The sequence below is a fragment of the Mirounga leonina genome, unplaced genomic scaffold (assembly GCF_011800145.1).
Source record: "Mirounga leonina isolate KUSES-001 unplaced genomic scaffold, KU_Mleo_1.0 Mir_126, whole genome shotgun sequence".
NCBI lineage: Eukaryota > Metazoa > Chordata > Mammalia > Carnivora > Phocidae > Mirounga > Mirounga leonina.
Genome location: NW_023270314.1, coordinates 26,524,730 through 26,539,495, shown reverse-complemented (window position 1 = coordinate 26,539,495; position 14,766 = coordinate 26,524,730). Strand labels below are relative to the sequence as shown.

Here is a 14,766-nt window from a genome sequence, read left to right as displayed (position 1 = left end):
GTGTTCTAAAATGATTATCTCTTTAGAGTGGGACTAGGAGGTAAGAAGGAAAAGTTAACCCCTCTTTATTGTTTGAGTTTATCATTTTGTGTATTATTTTGATAATAAAAAAGCTAGTTTAAAATTTTCATTTAACTGAAAGGATCAATAATAGTAAATAGATGTGATTCTTAAAAGCAAGTGGAATAATCGCAATGTTCTATCACTATACCAATTCTTACCAATTGTATAGCATTGGCGCTATACTTTTTGGAGCTAAAGAAAGCCTAAACAATTTTCTGGTTAATTTAGGATCTGTGATTGCAAACTTGTATAAATTAATTTCTTTTTTAAAAAGATTTATTTATTTGAGAGAGAGAGAGAGAGTGCACAAGCAGGGGTGGGCAGGGGCAGAAGGAGAGAGAGAGAATCTCAAGCAGACTCCCTGCGGAGCATGGAGCCCGATGCTGATGCCGGGCTCGATCTCATGACCCTGAGATCATGACCTGAGCCAAAATCAAGAGTTGGATGCCCAACTGACTGAGTCATGCACGTGCCCCTATAATTTCTAAATGTATGTATATATTTTTTTCTATAATAAACTTCAAGACTACTCTGAAAAAACTCTAACCTTAAGTAAATTAGTAACTGTAATTTGTGGTAAATATATTTAAAAGATTTCTATATATCATTTGCAGTAAAGAAGAGTCACAGATTCAGAAGGGACCTTAAAGGTTATCTAGTCCAACCCTCCCAGCCTAATATTCAGACCAACCCTCCCAGCCTAATATTCAGACAGAATAATAAAAAAACAAAAACAACCAAAACCAAAAAACTAATAGCAGCCTACTGAGGAGAGAACTGACTTCTCTGAAACTGAGAACAGTCCCAGGAACTTAATACAACCAGAAATGCCCCTCTTCTGAAACAGGGACATCTGGTAATCAATATTTTCATTTAAAAAGTATTTGGCCTAATAATGTCAAGTTACCCAGGTCAGTTTTTAAAAGTCACTTGACTTCACTTTCCAGTTTCAAAGTCTTCAATTTGTTTCAAACCAAAAGAAATCAGACCATGTTGTGGGTTGATTTTAATGAACAAAATTCTCTGTATAAAAACATTTTAACTTTATCAAATGCTTTAAAAACACACACGCACAGATCCAAATCCATTACAGAATCTTTGAACATTATCTTTTTTCACCTCAACATAATGTGTAAAGGGATTTCTGGATAAAACTCTACATGTGAAAAAAGACAACCCATAGTCTTACACGTTTGCACACGCACACACACGCACGCACAGACACACACATACACACTCTTGAAGAACTAAAATAAATGGGAAGAGTGTGACTGGGATAGGAATGAATTCCTCATAAAGCTTATATAAAAGAACACGACATGAGTAAAAGAACTTCCTATACCAAGGAAAGACGCAGAGAGGGGAAAGAGAAAGCAGGGGCTAGCCAAACTCACGAATAAATAGTTTGAGAAGCTCATTCAAGAACAGTGAATATGGGGAGTTCCAGATGACCCCTCATCTTCACCACTTCAGAGTCTGTGAATCTGATAACTGATGATGCTTCAAAAGCACGTATGTTCTCGGTTTTTGTAGCTCTTGATTTGTTCATCATTATTTCGGTGTGGTTTGTGCCTGTCAGTGGTTGCTTCCCCAGCTATCACGTGGTGCTGCGTCCTATCCGCCGGCAGAGCTACGGTCAGAGACGGCGGCAAGCACAGGGTATTGCAAGGGCGGCATCGTGGCTGGCGGGTAAAACGAGCCAGATTGCCCAGGTTTGGGTTTCAGCAACACTGCTTCCTAGCTGCCTGTCGCCCGGCAAGCTCCTTAGCCACTCTGTGTCTCCATGTCCTCTCCTTCGTTAGGGATCATTATTACCTACTTCATAGAGGATCATTAAAGAGGAGTTAAACAAGGTAATCCACTTAAAGAATTTATCACACTATGAGGCACAAGTAAATGCTCAGTAAATGTTAGCTAAAATTACGATTAGTCTTGGTATTACAGGGCGACCAAAAGAAAAATTCTATTCTACCTCTCTGAATTTCTCCTCTTTGGTGAGGTTTTCAGGGGCCGACTGTGGCAAAAGCCAGTACGTATGATGCAAAAGAGACTGAGGATCTAGTCTTAGGAATATAGATGTTCATTTTTATATTAGAAAAAAATCACATGGCTCCATATCACAAACTTTAACATCTTTCCATGAAACATCACACAATTCTCATCATCATTATGCCCTACAAACACCCTAAATGGTGTGGAGTTTCTAAAGATATTCAACGACAACAGGGTCCATAAATTTTAACTAAGAAACCACAGCTGCAGAAATGCATGTTGGGCAATAATCTGTGTGTGCCACAAGAGCTTGGGCCAACAGATGGCTGGGATTCTGCCTCCATGGCCTGGACTCCCCCACACACAGTCAGATGGGTCAGGTTCCCGCAGACCTTCCAATCTCCATTAGCGAGTGACTCCCTTTGAGAGGGAAGCTTCCAAGGGGTGAAGGAGGCAGCGGCCACTGAGGACGGAATGCCCGGCACCTACTTCAGTATGATATGATAGCTATCATTGGTTTCTGCTGTAAAAAAAAAAGAGAGAGAGAGAGAGAGAGAATTATCTTTAGTCATCTCTAAAACACAGTAGGAGAAAAAAACAAAACAAAACATGGTAAGGATCTTTTGAGAAGGGGAAAAAAAAAAAAACCCAGCAGGACAAAGCGCAACATATTTATTACCACAAAATACTTACAATAAATATGCATTATAAAAACAACATGCCTTCATTTCCTCATTTGTCCACGGAAGGTGGGAGAGAATGGCAGAGTCATCAGTTACACTTTGTCTATTCTGATAATGGCAAGAAGCCAATTCATACAAAGAAACAATCTCCAAAGATATCACTTTCTCTGCCTCAAATATGGTGGTTGATATTTTCCCTCTCTCCTCAGAGAAGTAAATCATGAAAAAAAAATCTCTTAAACTCCTTAGAGAGGCATCTGTCCTACTATTTTATTACCTTTCATTGTGTCCAGAATAAAACAGGCTTCTTCTTGAAAGTTCTGTATCATCTGAGAAAAGCAAGAAAAGTTGCTTATTATTAAAAACTTGGGTTTGCTGCATTTATTTAGATTATATGGCTTTTTATTATACTGGACTTAAGGGAAAAATAATCCTTTGTTTTGTTTTCTCGCGTTCAGTTTTTAAGTTTTAAAAGCTAAGCAGTCTAGGGGCGCCTGGCTGGCTCAGTTGCTAGAGCATGTGACTCTTAATCTCAGGGTTGTGAGTTTAAGCCCCATGTTGGGCTTTGGAGCCTACTTAAAAAAAATAAATAAATAAATAAATAAATAATAAATAAAATAAAATAAAAGCTAAGCAGTCTAAAACAACTGATCTTAAAATTATAGGATGCATTTTCCTGATTAACCCCAAGATGTTGCAAGAGTACACAGACACTGGTAGGCCCATTCGGGAGAACCGACTTCAGGTCTTCATCTCCCAAAACTGCCTGAGAACCTCTTCGGTTTTCCCTACCCACTTTCCCTTCTAAACTCCCCTCCCCATTTTATAAAATAAAGGCAGGGCGCCTGGGTGGCTCAGTCGTTAAGCGTCTGCCTTCGGCTCAGGTCATGATCCCAGGGTCCTGGGATCGAGTCCCCCATCGGGCTCCCTGCTCGGCGGGAAGCCTGCTTCTCCCTCTCCCACTACCCCTGCTTGTGCTCCTGCTCTCGCTATCTCTCTTTCTGTCAAATAAATAAAATCTTTAAAAAAAATTAAAATAAAATAAAAATAAAATAAAGGCGTAAGTTTCACCCTCCTGGAATCCTACCAAGATGCCCCGCCCCACGGTACAAAAACCTCCAGGATGCCAAAGTGTGACCGTTAATGTGAACTTTAATGACTGGGTAACAAAGTATTTTGTGAGCCACATGCTTTCTAATTCTTTCCTTGCACCAGAACTGAAGACTGACCTAATCACAAACTGTCAAATGATAGGTGATTCAAAGTAATTCTTTGTGACATCACTATATAACTTTTGGCACCTAACTCCAAAGTTCAAAAAAAAAAAAAAAATCCAGTGATGTTTTTATAAAAAATTCCATCCATTTCTGTCTGTCAATTAATCAGACTCCATAGCATTATTAATCTAGGGGGATAAAACAGAACGGAAGTGGTGCTGAGCTCTATTTCATTCTAAAAATCAGTAGAGAGTATTCATCTATACATGAATTAATGTGGGCAGGGTGGGTAGGGAATCAGACAATCCCATCCATCTCATTAATAGACAGACTTCTAATACATTTTTCTTAATGTTTAAAAATTTATCAAAACATATAATACATTTATGTTTATTGATTATATAATTATGGTGATCATTCTATTCAGAAGAAATCATTTTTAAATTTTTACTGAAACAAATTCTTAAGTTGAAGCAAAGTTGTTTCAAAGAAGTATGGTAAGATAATTAATAAAAGATGTTTGAGCATAAAAACAGATTATGGCAAGATAAAATTCTATGGGAGAAGTGAATGGAAACAGGAGTTCAAGGAAACAAAGAAATGATATAAAAACTCTGTTAAAGAAAAGTATATCCATGTATTTTTTAAGACAGTGATGGTGGTATTACATCATTCTTCTATTTAGGTTACATGAAATATAGTTAGAATAGTGATGTAACCATTTCATTTTTAAAGGTTATATAATATGCCCAGGAATGACATATTTTGCAACTATTTAAACTTAAAACAAAAAAAAATTTAAGTCAACCTAAAAATGTGCAAGGGGGATACGTGGTTAGAAAGTCAGCAAGCAAAAACATTTGAAAAGCCCTGGTCTCGTAAGCGCAGCCTGTACCCCAGGAGGACGGCCCTTGCTCCTGTCACACGCCCTGACAAACTGGCATGTGGTGATTGAGCTGCGCTGAAAATCTACCTCATCGCTAATGAGCACATGGATTCCTGTTGGCCCCTGCTTGTAGATCTGGCTGATCTGGCGAGGGGAAATGCTGAAGAGCTGAGCAATTTTTTCTGTCAGTTCAACAGCTGTCAGTTCTTCTAGATAGATGGCGTGGTACACTGCAAGAGGGACAGAGCAAAGGGAGTCAGTACAGGCTTCTCTGCTCTTAAAGGTAACCCAGTCACTAGGAATGCCCGCTCTTCTAAAGGACTCACAGACTGCCTGAGTTCAAATTCTGGCTCGGCCACCTGCTAGCTGTGTGACTGGCGTGAGTTACTTAACGTCCCTGAGCCTCATTTTCCTCACCTACATGTTGGTGAGAACAATAAAGGTACTGCAAAGAAGACACACCAGTTGTAAAAAGTAAAGCATGTAAGCGTGCTGAGCATAGTGCCCGGTCTCTGGGAGGAACTCCATGAACGTGAGCAATCACCATTATTCTGGCAAATGCGCACTCTGCTGTCTGAGGCATTCCCACCGCACGGGCTCCTACGTCATCTCCTCCCCTCGCCTCAGTATGTGTCCTGGCCTGTCCAGAAGGACCTACCGAAGAAAGTACCATTTGAGTCTCCATCCTCACGCTTCTGCTGCTGCTGCTGCTGCTCCCTCAAGTGCAAGGACTCCTGACAAACATAAATGGTTAGCCTTGGCCGCACCATCCTGAGGAGGAAAGCGAGGCTGTTAGTCTCAGGGTCTTCGCGGGAAGCACGTTTTAAGGGAGAACCTGTGTGTCTGGGTTAGCACTAGAGGGCAGAGTTGCAAGCGGGCAGCCCGCGGGCCAAGGAAGCTCATTTGCGGCTTCATTAGCTCTCCGCTGGGGTGGATGTGCGCGCGCGTGCGTGCGTGCGTGCAGTTCGACTGAATCCATTCCAACATCATACAAACCTCTGCAATTTTGGCTTTTCCCGAAAAATCAGATCTGGCAATCTGAGGCCCTCATTCTTACAAGAAAACAACTGGCTGTTTTTGCATTGACCCATGCATTCTTCACTACACCCCAGATTTGACGGTTGCACATTTACATGTGGCCTTTGAGTTTATCATTTAGGATCACTTGAGTTTATCTTCCTTGATGTAAACGTTAGAAATATTCAAAACGAGGGCGCCTGGGTGGCTCCGATGGTTGAGCGTCTGCCTTCGGCTCAGGTCATGATCCCAGGGTCCTGGGATCGAGTCCCGCATCGGGCTCCCTGCTAGGCGGGGAGCCTGCTTCTCCCTCTGCCTCTCTCTCTCTGTCTCTAATGAATAAATAAATAAAATCTTAAAAAAAAAAAAAAAAAAGAAATATTCAAAACGTGTGAGCTGCTGCTGCATGGGTCCGGCTCAACATGTACCTTCTCCTTAGAAGGGCCACTATAAAACAGAGAATCTTAGTTCCCTCATTACCTTCTCCTAAGCAGCCTAAGCCTTCTGTCTCTTCTTACTTCTCAGACAATGGTATTCAATTACCTCTTGATTTAATCATCTCATTCCTATTTTTAAACACTCTTTTATGGGGCCCTTGGGTGGCTCAGTCGGTTAAGCGTCTGCCTTCGGCTAGGGTCATGATCCCAGGGTCCTGGGATCGAGCCCCACGTCGGGCTCCCTGCTCAGGGGAGAGTCTGCTTCTCCCTCTCCCTCTGCCTGCCTCTCTGCCTACTTGTGCTCTCTATCTCTGTCAAATAAATAAATAAAAATCTTTAAAAATAAATAAATAGGGACGCCTGGGTGGCTCAGTCGTTAAGCGTCTGCCTTCGGCTCAGGTCATGATCTCAGGGTCCTGGGACCGAGTCCCGCATCGGGCTCCCTGCTCAGTGGGGAGCCTGCTTCTCCCTCTCCCTCTGCTTGTGCTCTCTCTGTCAAATAAATAAAATCTTTAAAAAATAAATAAATAAATAAACGCTCTTTTATTTTTTAAGAGACAGCACATGTGTGCGTGCATGAGCAGGGGCAGAGGGGGGAGAGCCCCGCTGGGAGGTGTTTGGGGGCGCTGGGGGAGGAGCAGAGGGAGAGAGAGAGAATCTTAGGCAGGCTCCACACCCAGTGCGGAGCCCAAGGAGGGGCTCAATCTCATGACCATGTGATCATGACCTGAGCTGAAATCAAGACTCAGACTCTTAACTGACTATATCACCTAGGTGCCCTTTAAATGCTTTTTAAATAAATAATATGTTAAAAAAAATGAAGATCCTCCGGGCACCTGCGTGGCTCAGTCGTTAAGTGTCTGCTTTGGCTCAGGTCATTATCCCAGGGTTCTGGGATCGAGCCCCACATCGGGCTCCCTGCTCAGCGGGGAGCCTGCTTCTCCCTCTCCCACTCCCCCTGCTTGTGTTCCTGCTCTCGCTGTCCCTCTCTCTCTGTCATATAAATAAAATCTTAAAAAAAAAAAAAATGAAGATCCATTCTTTTTTCTCCAAATCATCAACCTCTGAATTTTTCCTCTTTTCTTTAAAAATTTCCAAGATTAGAGCCAACCTGACTCAACATTTCTTGTGATATACCCAAACAAAATACTTTACGATCTGTTTCATTATTTGGTCACTCATTTGGTTCTATGGCATTAACCTGTATGTTTTTTCCATTAATCCTATTACCTATTTGAAACTGAAAATGCCAAATAGGGACTACAAGTTACTCTGTTTTATAATTTGTAAGTGGACACTTAAGTAGTTCCTATCCAATTCAAGAATGACCTCTTCCCCAGTTAAAATGGACTCAGGGCCCTTGCACCTGTTGTTCCTCCTGCCTAGAGTGCTCTTCCCTCATATGACCCCATAGCTTCCATCCTTCTGATAATTCAGTTTATTTATTTATTTTTAAAGATTTTATTTATTTGGGGCGCCTGGGTGGCTCAGTTGTTAAGCGTCTGCCTTCGGCTCAGGTCATGATCCCAGGGTCCTGGGATCGAGCCCCACATTGGGCTCCTTGCTCTCCGGGAAGCCTGCTTCTCCCTCTCCCACTCCCCCTGCTTCTGTTCCTTCTCTCGCTGTGTCTCTCTCTGTCAAATAAATAAATAAAAATCTAAAAAAAAGATTTTACTTATTTATTTGACAGAGACAGAGATAGCTAGAGAGGGAACCCAATCAGGGGCAGTGGGAGAGGGAGAAGCAGACTCCCCGCTGAGCAAGGAGCCCGACATGGGACTCAATCCCAGGACCCTGGGATCATGACCTGAGCCGAAGGCAGACGCTCAACGACTTAGCCACTCAGGCGCCCCTCATAATTCAGTTTAAACACCCCTGCCTCAGAGAGGTCTTTCCTGACCATATTCTGGGTACTCTACAGGTTATAACCTTGTTTTTGTTTGTTTGGTTTTCCTTCAAAGCACTTATCACTATCGAAAATATTCACTGTTCATATTTTTATCTCTCCCCCCATTAGAAAGTAAATTCATAATAATGGGTCCCTTGTCTATTTTCTCACCAATGTATCCCCAGAGCCTACAATAGTACCTGGCTCATATTAGGGATACAGAGTATTTATCAAATGAAAAAACTACCTAGAAATGAAAAATGGGATATCATGAGGAATTCCTTAGATCTACTGTAGGAAAAGATATTTTTCATCTTCATTTATCTGGTACATAGCTGGCATTCAAAAAGAATGTTTCGACAAGATGTAGTGAGCTGTGCAAAGAGTACTATGAAGAGTCCCTGAATCCAAATCCATTTGAATTTCAACCTCACTGATATTTTTACACTAATTACATACCGGCCTTTTAATGCATTAAAAAGTCGGATTCCATCAGCAGGGCCACAGATTTGGATCACATCATCTCTAGTTAGTTTCAATAAATCTGCCCCTGGAATAAATATAAGAAAATGGGTGATAAAGGCAAAGACTATCTTTGTTTATGACCACTGAAATGGCTCTGTCATGTTATAGTTCATCATCTTTTGCATGGTACATAATTCTCCATGACCTGGCCCGTTTCCTCTCTCACTTCAACTGCCACCCCATTCACTGATCCACTTAACCCCATGCTTTCATCATACTGATGAGGTCTAATGAGCACGCTATCCCTCCTCCCTGAAATATCCTTCTATTGTCCAACCAACAGACTCCTCCTTATGCCCCAAGATTTACCTCACGCATTACACGTGTTCCCTAACCACAGACACTCTCCCAATACCCTGCTTCGTACCACTTATCTACTGCATCACAACGATTTCCTTATTTTTTTCAGGGTTTTATTTTGATTTGATTCGGGTTTTTGTTTTTATACTAGATGATGAATGATCAGAAGGTAGGCCTTACCCATTTGTGTATTCCTATCATACCTGGTACCCAGAAGGTGCTTAATAAAAGTGGAACGTGCAAATACAATACAGTGATTTCAAGGGGGAAATTTCAGACTACCTACAAATGCCCTTGATAAAATACTGTATGGAATATACATTTTAAAAAGTATTGTATAGAATAAATATTTTTAAATTAAAGTGAGTTTAAACTAAGAAGTCTCTCTTTTTAAGTATTTCACAGCACAGATGCCGCTGGTGAGAAAATCTGAAGGGTTCTATGAAATTCACTTAATCCTAAAAATGCATGAAGATCTCTCCTTCCCTTCCTCCCTTCCTCCCTCTCTCTCTCTCTCTCTCTCTCTCACACACACACACACACACACACACACACTCACATGGATACTAGGAGGCCCTAGAATGTAAAGGAATATCCTGTGTTGGGAAAAACAAAAGAACAAATGAATTTAACCTGAGAAGTTTGTAAAAAGCCTTGTGAACGTAGAAAAACGATTTCGATGCAACCACTGCTGAGCTTCCTGAGGTGTGGTTGTTGGCAAGAGGTTCTGAAAGAGAAAGCAAGCATTTTTTTTTCTTTTTTTGGTAACTGAAGAGATTTATCTCTTACATCATTAGGTAACATAGAGCTAAACACACTCACACTCAGACAGGCCTAGTTTGCTTGGAAGTTGTTTATACCTCATCAATATTCTTTCCCTGACCATGCAAGAAGCCCATGGAATTCTATCCTTATCTTCCTTACTAAACTGTAAGCTCTTTAAATGCAGGGGTCCTGCATTAACTTGTTTCACATCCCTGGTCCCTAGGTTAGTGTCTAGTTCATAGTCAAAATTCAATAAACGTCGGTTTAATGAACGAATAAATATTATTCCTTAAAGGTTGGACATTTCTAATGACCTGCACAGTTATCAAAGTATTAGTAGACATTGCAAATAACTTACATTTAACTTTAGACTTACATCTGTCACTGGAGGGGGTGGCTCTGGCTGGTGGTTTGGTGAACCATTTCTAAGGAAATATTGAAAATGAAAAGGATGAGTCCATGACACATACTAGGTTCATCATCTCACAGTAAGTCTCAAGCTAGAGATTTTTTTTCTTTTAAGATTTTATTTTTAAGTAATCTCTACACCCAACGTGGGGCCTGAAACTACAACTGCAAGATCAAGAGTTGAGGGCTCCACCGACGGAGCCAGCCAGGCACCCACCAAGCTAGAGATCTAAAGGAATCTGTGCTCTCTCCTAAAGCAGTCTTAGTCTGATAGTCAATTCTTCTATTATCTGTTAATTTAACATTAAGATTATGGGGAGAGGGGAAGAAACTGTCACTTGCAACCTTTATTATTATTGGACAAATTGAAAAAATATCAAAATTCCAGTAAATTGCGTTTAATTAGATAAATTATGGCATGAACAATATTTAACATAAGAAATGTATAATAGAAACAAAAATATCAGAACATAAAAGTAATCAATATATCACTATTATATTAAATATATAAATATACACACAAACATATACAGGAAAAAATACCAGAAGAAACTTTATGCAATGCAATGTAATCACATACTTTTATAATGAAAACCAAATTATTTTTAAAGCAGCTTCGAAAATTAGTGCTGCCTAATTTGCAATCCACGGGCTCTCTCTCCACCCTCTGTTTTTCCCTGTATTTCCTTTTGTTTTAAGGATTGTCCCTATTTCCTAATGCTTACTTCTTTTATGGGAGAAAAATTTGAGTCTAATAAAAAAGTAATGACAAAGAGAAGAGAAAAAACTTTAAAACACAACTCTTAAATCCTATATATTTATAATTGCCTAGGGGTGCCTGGCTGGCTCAGTCAGAAGAGCATGTGACTCTTGATCTCAGCGCTGAGTTCAAGTCCCAAGTTGGATGTAGAGATTACTAAAAAAAAATAAACTTTAACAAACATAAAAAATAAAAATAAAATTGCCTATAAGTAGACTTCATAATCCATATGGATGGTAAGAGATTTTTCTTTCAAAATAGATCTTCTTTTTCTTTTTTTGCCTCAGCTGCAAAATTCAAATTCAGTATTCAAATTTAGTAATTAACTTATCACCAGGCCCTTACTACCTATTCCCTCTATAACTTCTACCTATTTTCATTTTTTTTTTAAGATTTTATTTATTTATTTGACAGAGAGAGACACAGTGAGAGAGGGAACACAAGCAGGGGAGTGGGAGAGGGAGAAGCAGGCTTCCCGAGGAGCAGGGAGCCCGATGCGGGGCTCGACCCCAGGACCCTGGGATCATGACCTGAGCCAAAGGCAGACGCTTAACGACTGAGCCACCCAGGCGCCCCTTACCTGTTTTCATTCTTAACTGTTATATATTGAATAGTGAAGCTACCTTAATTATTTTTAGAAGCAGACTGAACATAGAGCCTACATAAATTCAAAAACAAACATTACAGCCAAAAAAAAAAAAAAAAATCACACATTCAGTAGCCTATTTTAAATTTCAATATGACCTACATGGAATATGTGTCAAATGCTAAGACTAAAGACAACTTATTTTAACTGGAATAGGCAACTGTACCAACTTTCAATTATCTCTGATGATAAAAGACAATAAAGCAAGAATAAATGTATCCCATAGATAATTCTAAAACTTCATTTTAGCTATCATCTTCAACCTTCTTCCCCAATTATCAAAGATCCATAATTATTAGGTAAGATCATTCTTTTTTTTTTTTTTTAATGATTTTATTTATTTGAGAGAGAATGAGAGAGAGCACATTAGAGGGCGGGGGGGGGGGTCAGAGGGAGAAGCAGACTCCCGCTGAGCAGGGAGCCCGATGTGGGACTCGATCCTGGGACTCCAGGATCATGACCTGATCCGAAGGCAGTCGCTTAACCGACTGAGTCACCCAGGTGCCCTAGGAGCATTCTTAAAAAGTAACAGAACAGGGGCGCCTGGGTGGCTGTCGGTTAAGTGTCTGCCTTTGGCTCCAGTCATGATCCCAGGGTCCTGGGATAGAGCCCTGCGTTGGGCTCTCTGCTTATTGGGGAGCTTGCTTCTCCCTCTCCCTCTGCCTGCCTCTCTGCCTACCTGTGCTCTCTCTGTATCTGTCAAACAAATAAATAAAATCTTAAAAAAATAATAAAATTATTTTTAAAAAAGTAACAAAACAGATTTTCGGGTTTGTACGACTGTATTTCAGTTCCTGAGGACCACTCTGGTGAAAGTATGCACAGGAAGTGAAATGACCACAAGATAAGCAGTGACAGGGAGAAGTGAAAAGCCCAGAAAATCTGTCTCTGAATCACTAAAAACTGACTACAAATGCTGTTTTTTTTTTCTTTAAATGCTGTTTTCTAATAGGAAGAAAAAGAGGAGGAGAAAGGACTACATAAAACTCTTTTCAGTCACTTTTGAAGATAACCCAAAGCTCAATTAATCCACAGATCCATCAATGGATTTATTGATTTAGAAAGAGCTTCTACATGGGAAGATAATGAAAGAAGACATATTTAGGACAAACACAACCTAATTTCATTTCCCATACTTACCCTTCCCCAAGAGAAAAACTGCTATGGGAACTGTTGAAGCCAGGTGATGGGGAATTATTGACATATGTGATCTCAGGCCATGGAGAACACTAAAAACAAAGAACAACTTAAATACTGAAAAAGTACATTTGACCCTAGTGTCCCACCAAAACATTGTTACTTGAATAGCACATCTTGATTAGTAAATCTTAACTGCACAGAGGTCCCTATGATTAAGAGAAAATATACCCAGGACAAGTAAATCTTGACCAGGCTAGAACTTATGGGTTTGTTTGTTTGTTTTTTTTAACTGAGATGTAATTGACATAGAACATTGTATTACTTTCAGGTGTACAATATAATGATTTGATATACGTATATAGTGCGAAATGATGGGATTTTCTTTTAAGAATAGGAAGTATTGATTGAAATCATCACCAAAAGAAATCCTTTCACCTCTGTGAGTATAGTTGTCTCATAGGAAGGCTGGTATTTCTCCTTTTCGTGAGGTGTTCGTTTCTCCATTTTCTCCCGATCCGTTTTTTGCTTTCTGTCTGCACCTTTGGGCTGGAAAGAGAAATGTTTTGTTTTGACTCATCAATTGACTTTTGATCCAACAATATTACCTTAAACAGTCCCATGCGAAACAAGGATGTATGTACAATGATATAAAGACAAGATGCATCCTTGCATCTAAGTCTGAAAATAGAAAATTTAACTGTGTGATGGAGTTGAAAAAGAATAAGAGATCTATAGCGACGGACATGGAAAGATCTCTAAAGCACATAGCTAACTGAAAAAAAGCAAGCCTCATAACAATTTATACAGTACAATCCTATTGATGTTTCAAAGAAAAGAAAATATGTATATACTTATGTACATGTGTATATAAAAGCACAGAAGGGGACTGGAAGGATACATGCTAAATTATGACAGTGGCAACCTCTAGGAAAGGCTGGGAACTCAGGGTAAAAGTGGTAAAGGGGGACTTTGGTCTGAATACTTCTGTATTAATGAATCTTTTGCAATGAGAATATATTTATATTCATATGATAAAAACAAATAAAGACCAAATTAACAAAAGAAAGTCAAGTACCAATGTAACCAAAACTATCAACATTTCATAATTTTGTGAGCTTTTACAAGAGCTTGTAATTTCAACAGACTTTAAGAGCTTTCAGTGAAAAATCCATGTTTTAGCCTCTAGCTCCCTTTCCAAGTTCCTCTTCTCCCATGCCCATCCCCATATAAATTCATTACCAGGCATCTCAGGGATTATCTCAAGGACTCTAGCGTAGAGGGAGTTTTCACAGTTGTTGAAAAAAGCCAAGGTGACTTTCTGACTTGGTAGCTAATGTTAAAATTGAAAGATGAGGGAAAAGGATACAAGGGACAGCAGGAGGCCCAGGAATACCTTGAAGACTTTGATCTGGCAGCTGGCTGAGTGTAAGTGCTCAGTATATTCCCCATTTTCATTTTCCTTGAAGGTATCAATTTGTACTCGGAACGGCACTCCCTTTTCTCCTCCATGCTTCCTCATAGTGAACTCTGTGCTAATGCAGTGTACCTACAGAGAATACAGCGTCCAGGTTTCAGTACTGCTAGCTACCCACATCAGGCAACAATATTTTCTGAGCAACTACTAACAGCAAAACCTTGAAAAACACTATGAACATCTATAAAAACAACTTTTATGCTAGGGGCACCTGGCTGGCTCAGTCGGTAGAGCATATGACTCTTGATCTCAGGGTCATAAATTCGAGCCCCACGTTGGGCATAGAGTTTACTTAAAAACATCTGTGTAGGGCGCCTGGGTGGTTCAGTTGGTTAAGCGACTGCCTTCGGCTCAGGTCATGATCCTGGAGTCCCAGGATTGAGTCCCGCATCGGGCTCCCTGCTCAGCAGGGAGTCTGCTTCTCCCTCTGACCCTCCCCCCTTTCATGTGCTCGCTCTCTCTCATTCTCTCTGTCTCAAATAAATAAATAAATAAATCTTAAAAAAAAAAAAACACACATCTGTGTAAATAAAGTCTTAAAAAAAAAAAAAACAACAAAACTTCT

At 40.1% G+C, this 14,766-nt stretch overlaps 1 protein-coding gene across 8 annotated transcripts in view; it reads right to left on the bottom strand.

Moving 5' to 3' along the window:
- Positions 1-1,056: 1,056 nt before the first annotated feature.
- The window catches only part of TFCP2 (transcription factor CP2), a 59,484-nt gene continuing 45,774 nt past the window's right edge, over positions 1,057-14,766 (bottom strand). Inside the window, exons 6-15 of one of the 8 annotated variants that reach the window (XM_035002648.1) lie at positions 14,121-14,273; positions 13,163-13,273; positions 12,728-12,816; positions 10,132-10,198; positions 9,642-9,735; positions 8,643-8,733; positions 5,500-5,612; positions 4,929-5,071; positions 3,016-3,067; positions 1,057-2,578 (exon numbers count right to left, since the gene is read on the bottom strand). In XM_035002648.1, coding sequence (XP_034858539.1) covers positions 2,541-2,578; positions 3,016-3,067; positions 4,929-5,071; positions 5,500-5,612; positions 8,643-8,733; positions 9,642-9,735; positions 10,132-10,198; positions 12,728-12,816; positions 13,163-13,273; positions 14,121-14,273 — 951 coding nt within the window. In that variant the 3' untranslated portion in view covers positions 1,057-2,540. The remainder of the gene's footprint in view (positions 2,579-3,015; positions 3,068-4,928; positions 5,072-5,499; positions 5,613-8,642; positions 8,734-9,641; positions 9,736-10,131; positions 10,199-12,727; positions 12,817-13,162; positions 13,274-14,120; positions 14,274-14,766) is intronic. The other 7 variants (XM_035002649.1, XM_035002650.1, XM_035002651.1 and 4 more) reach the window with 7 other exon arrangements.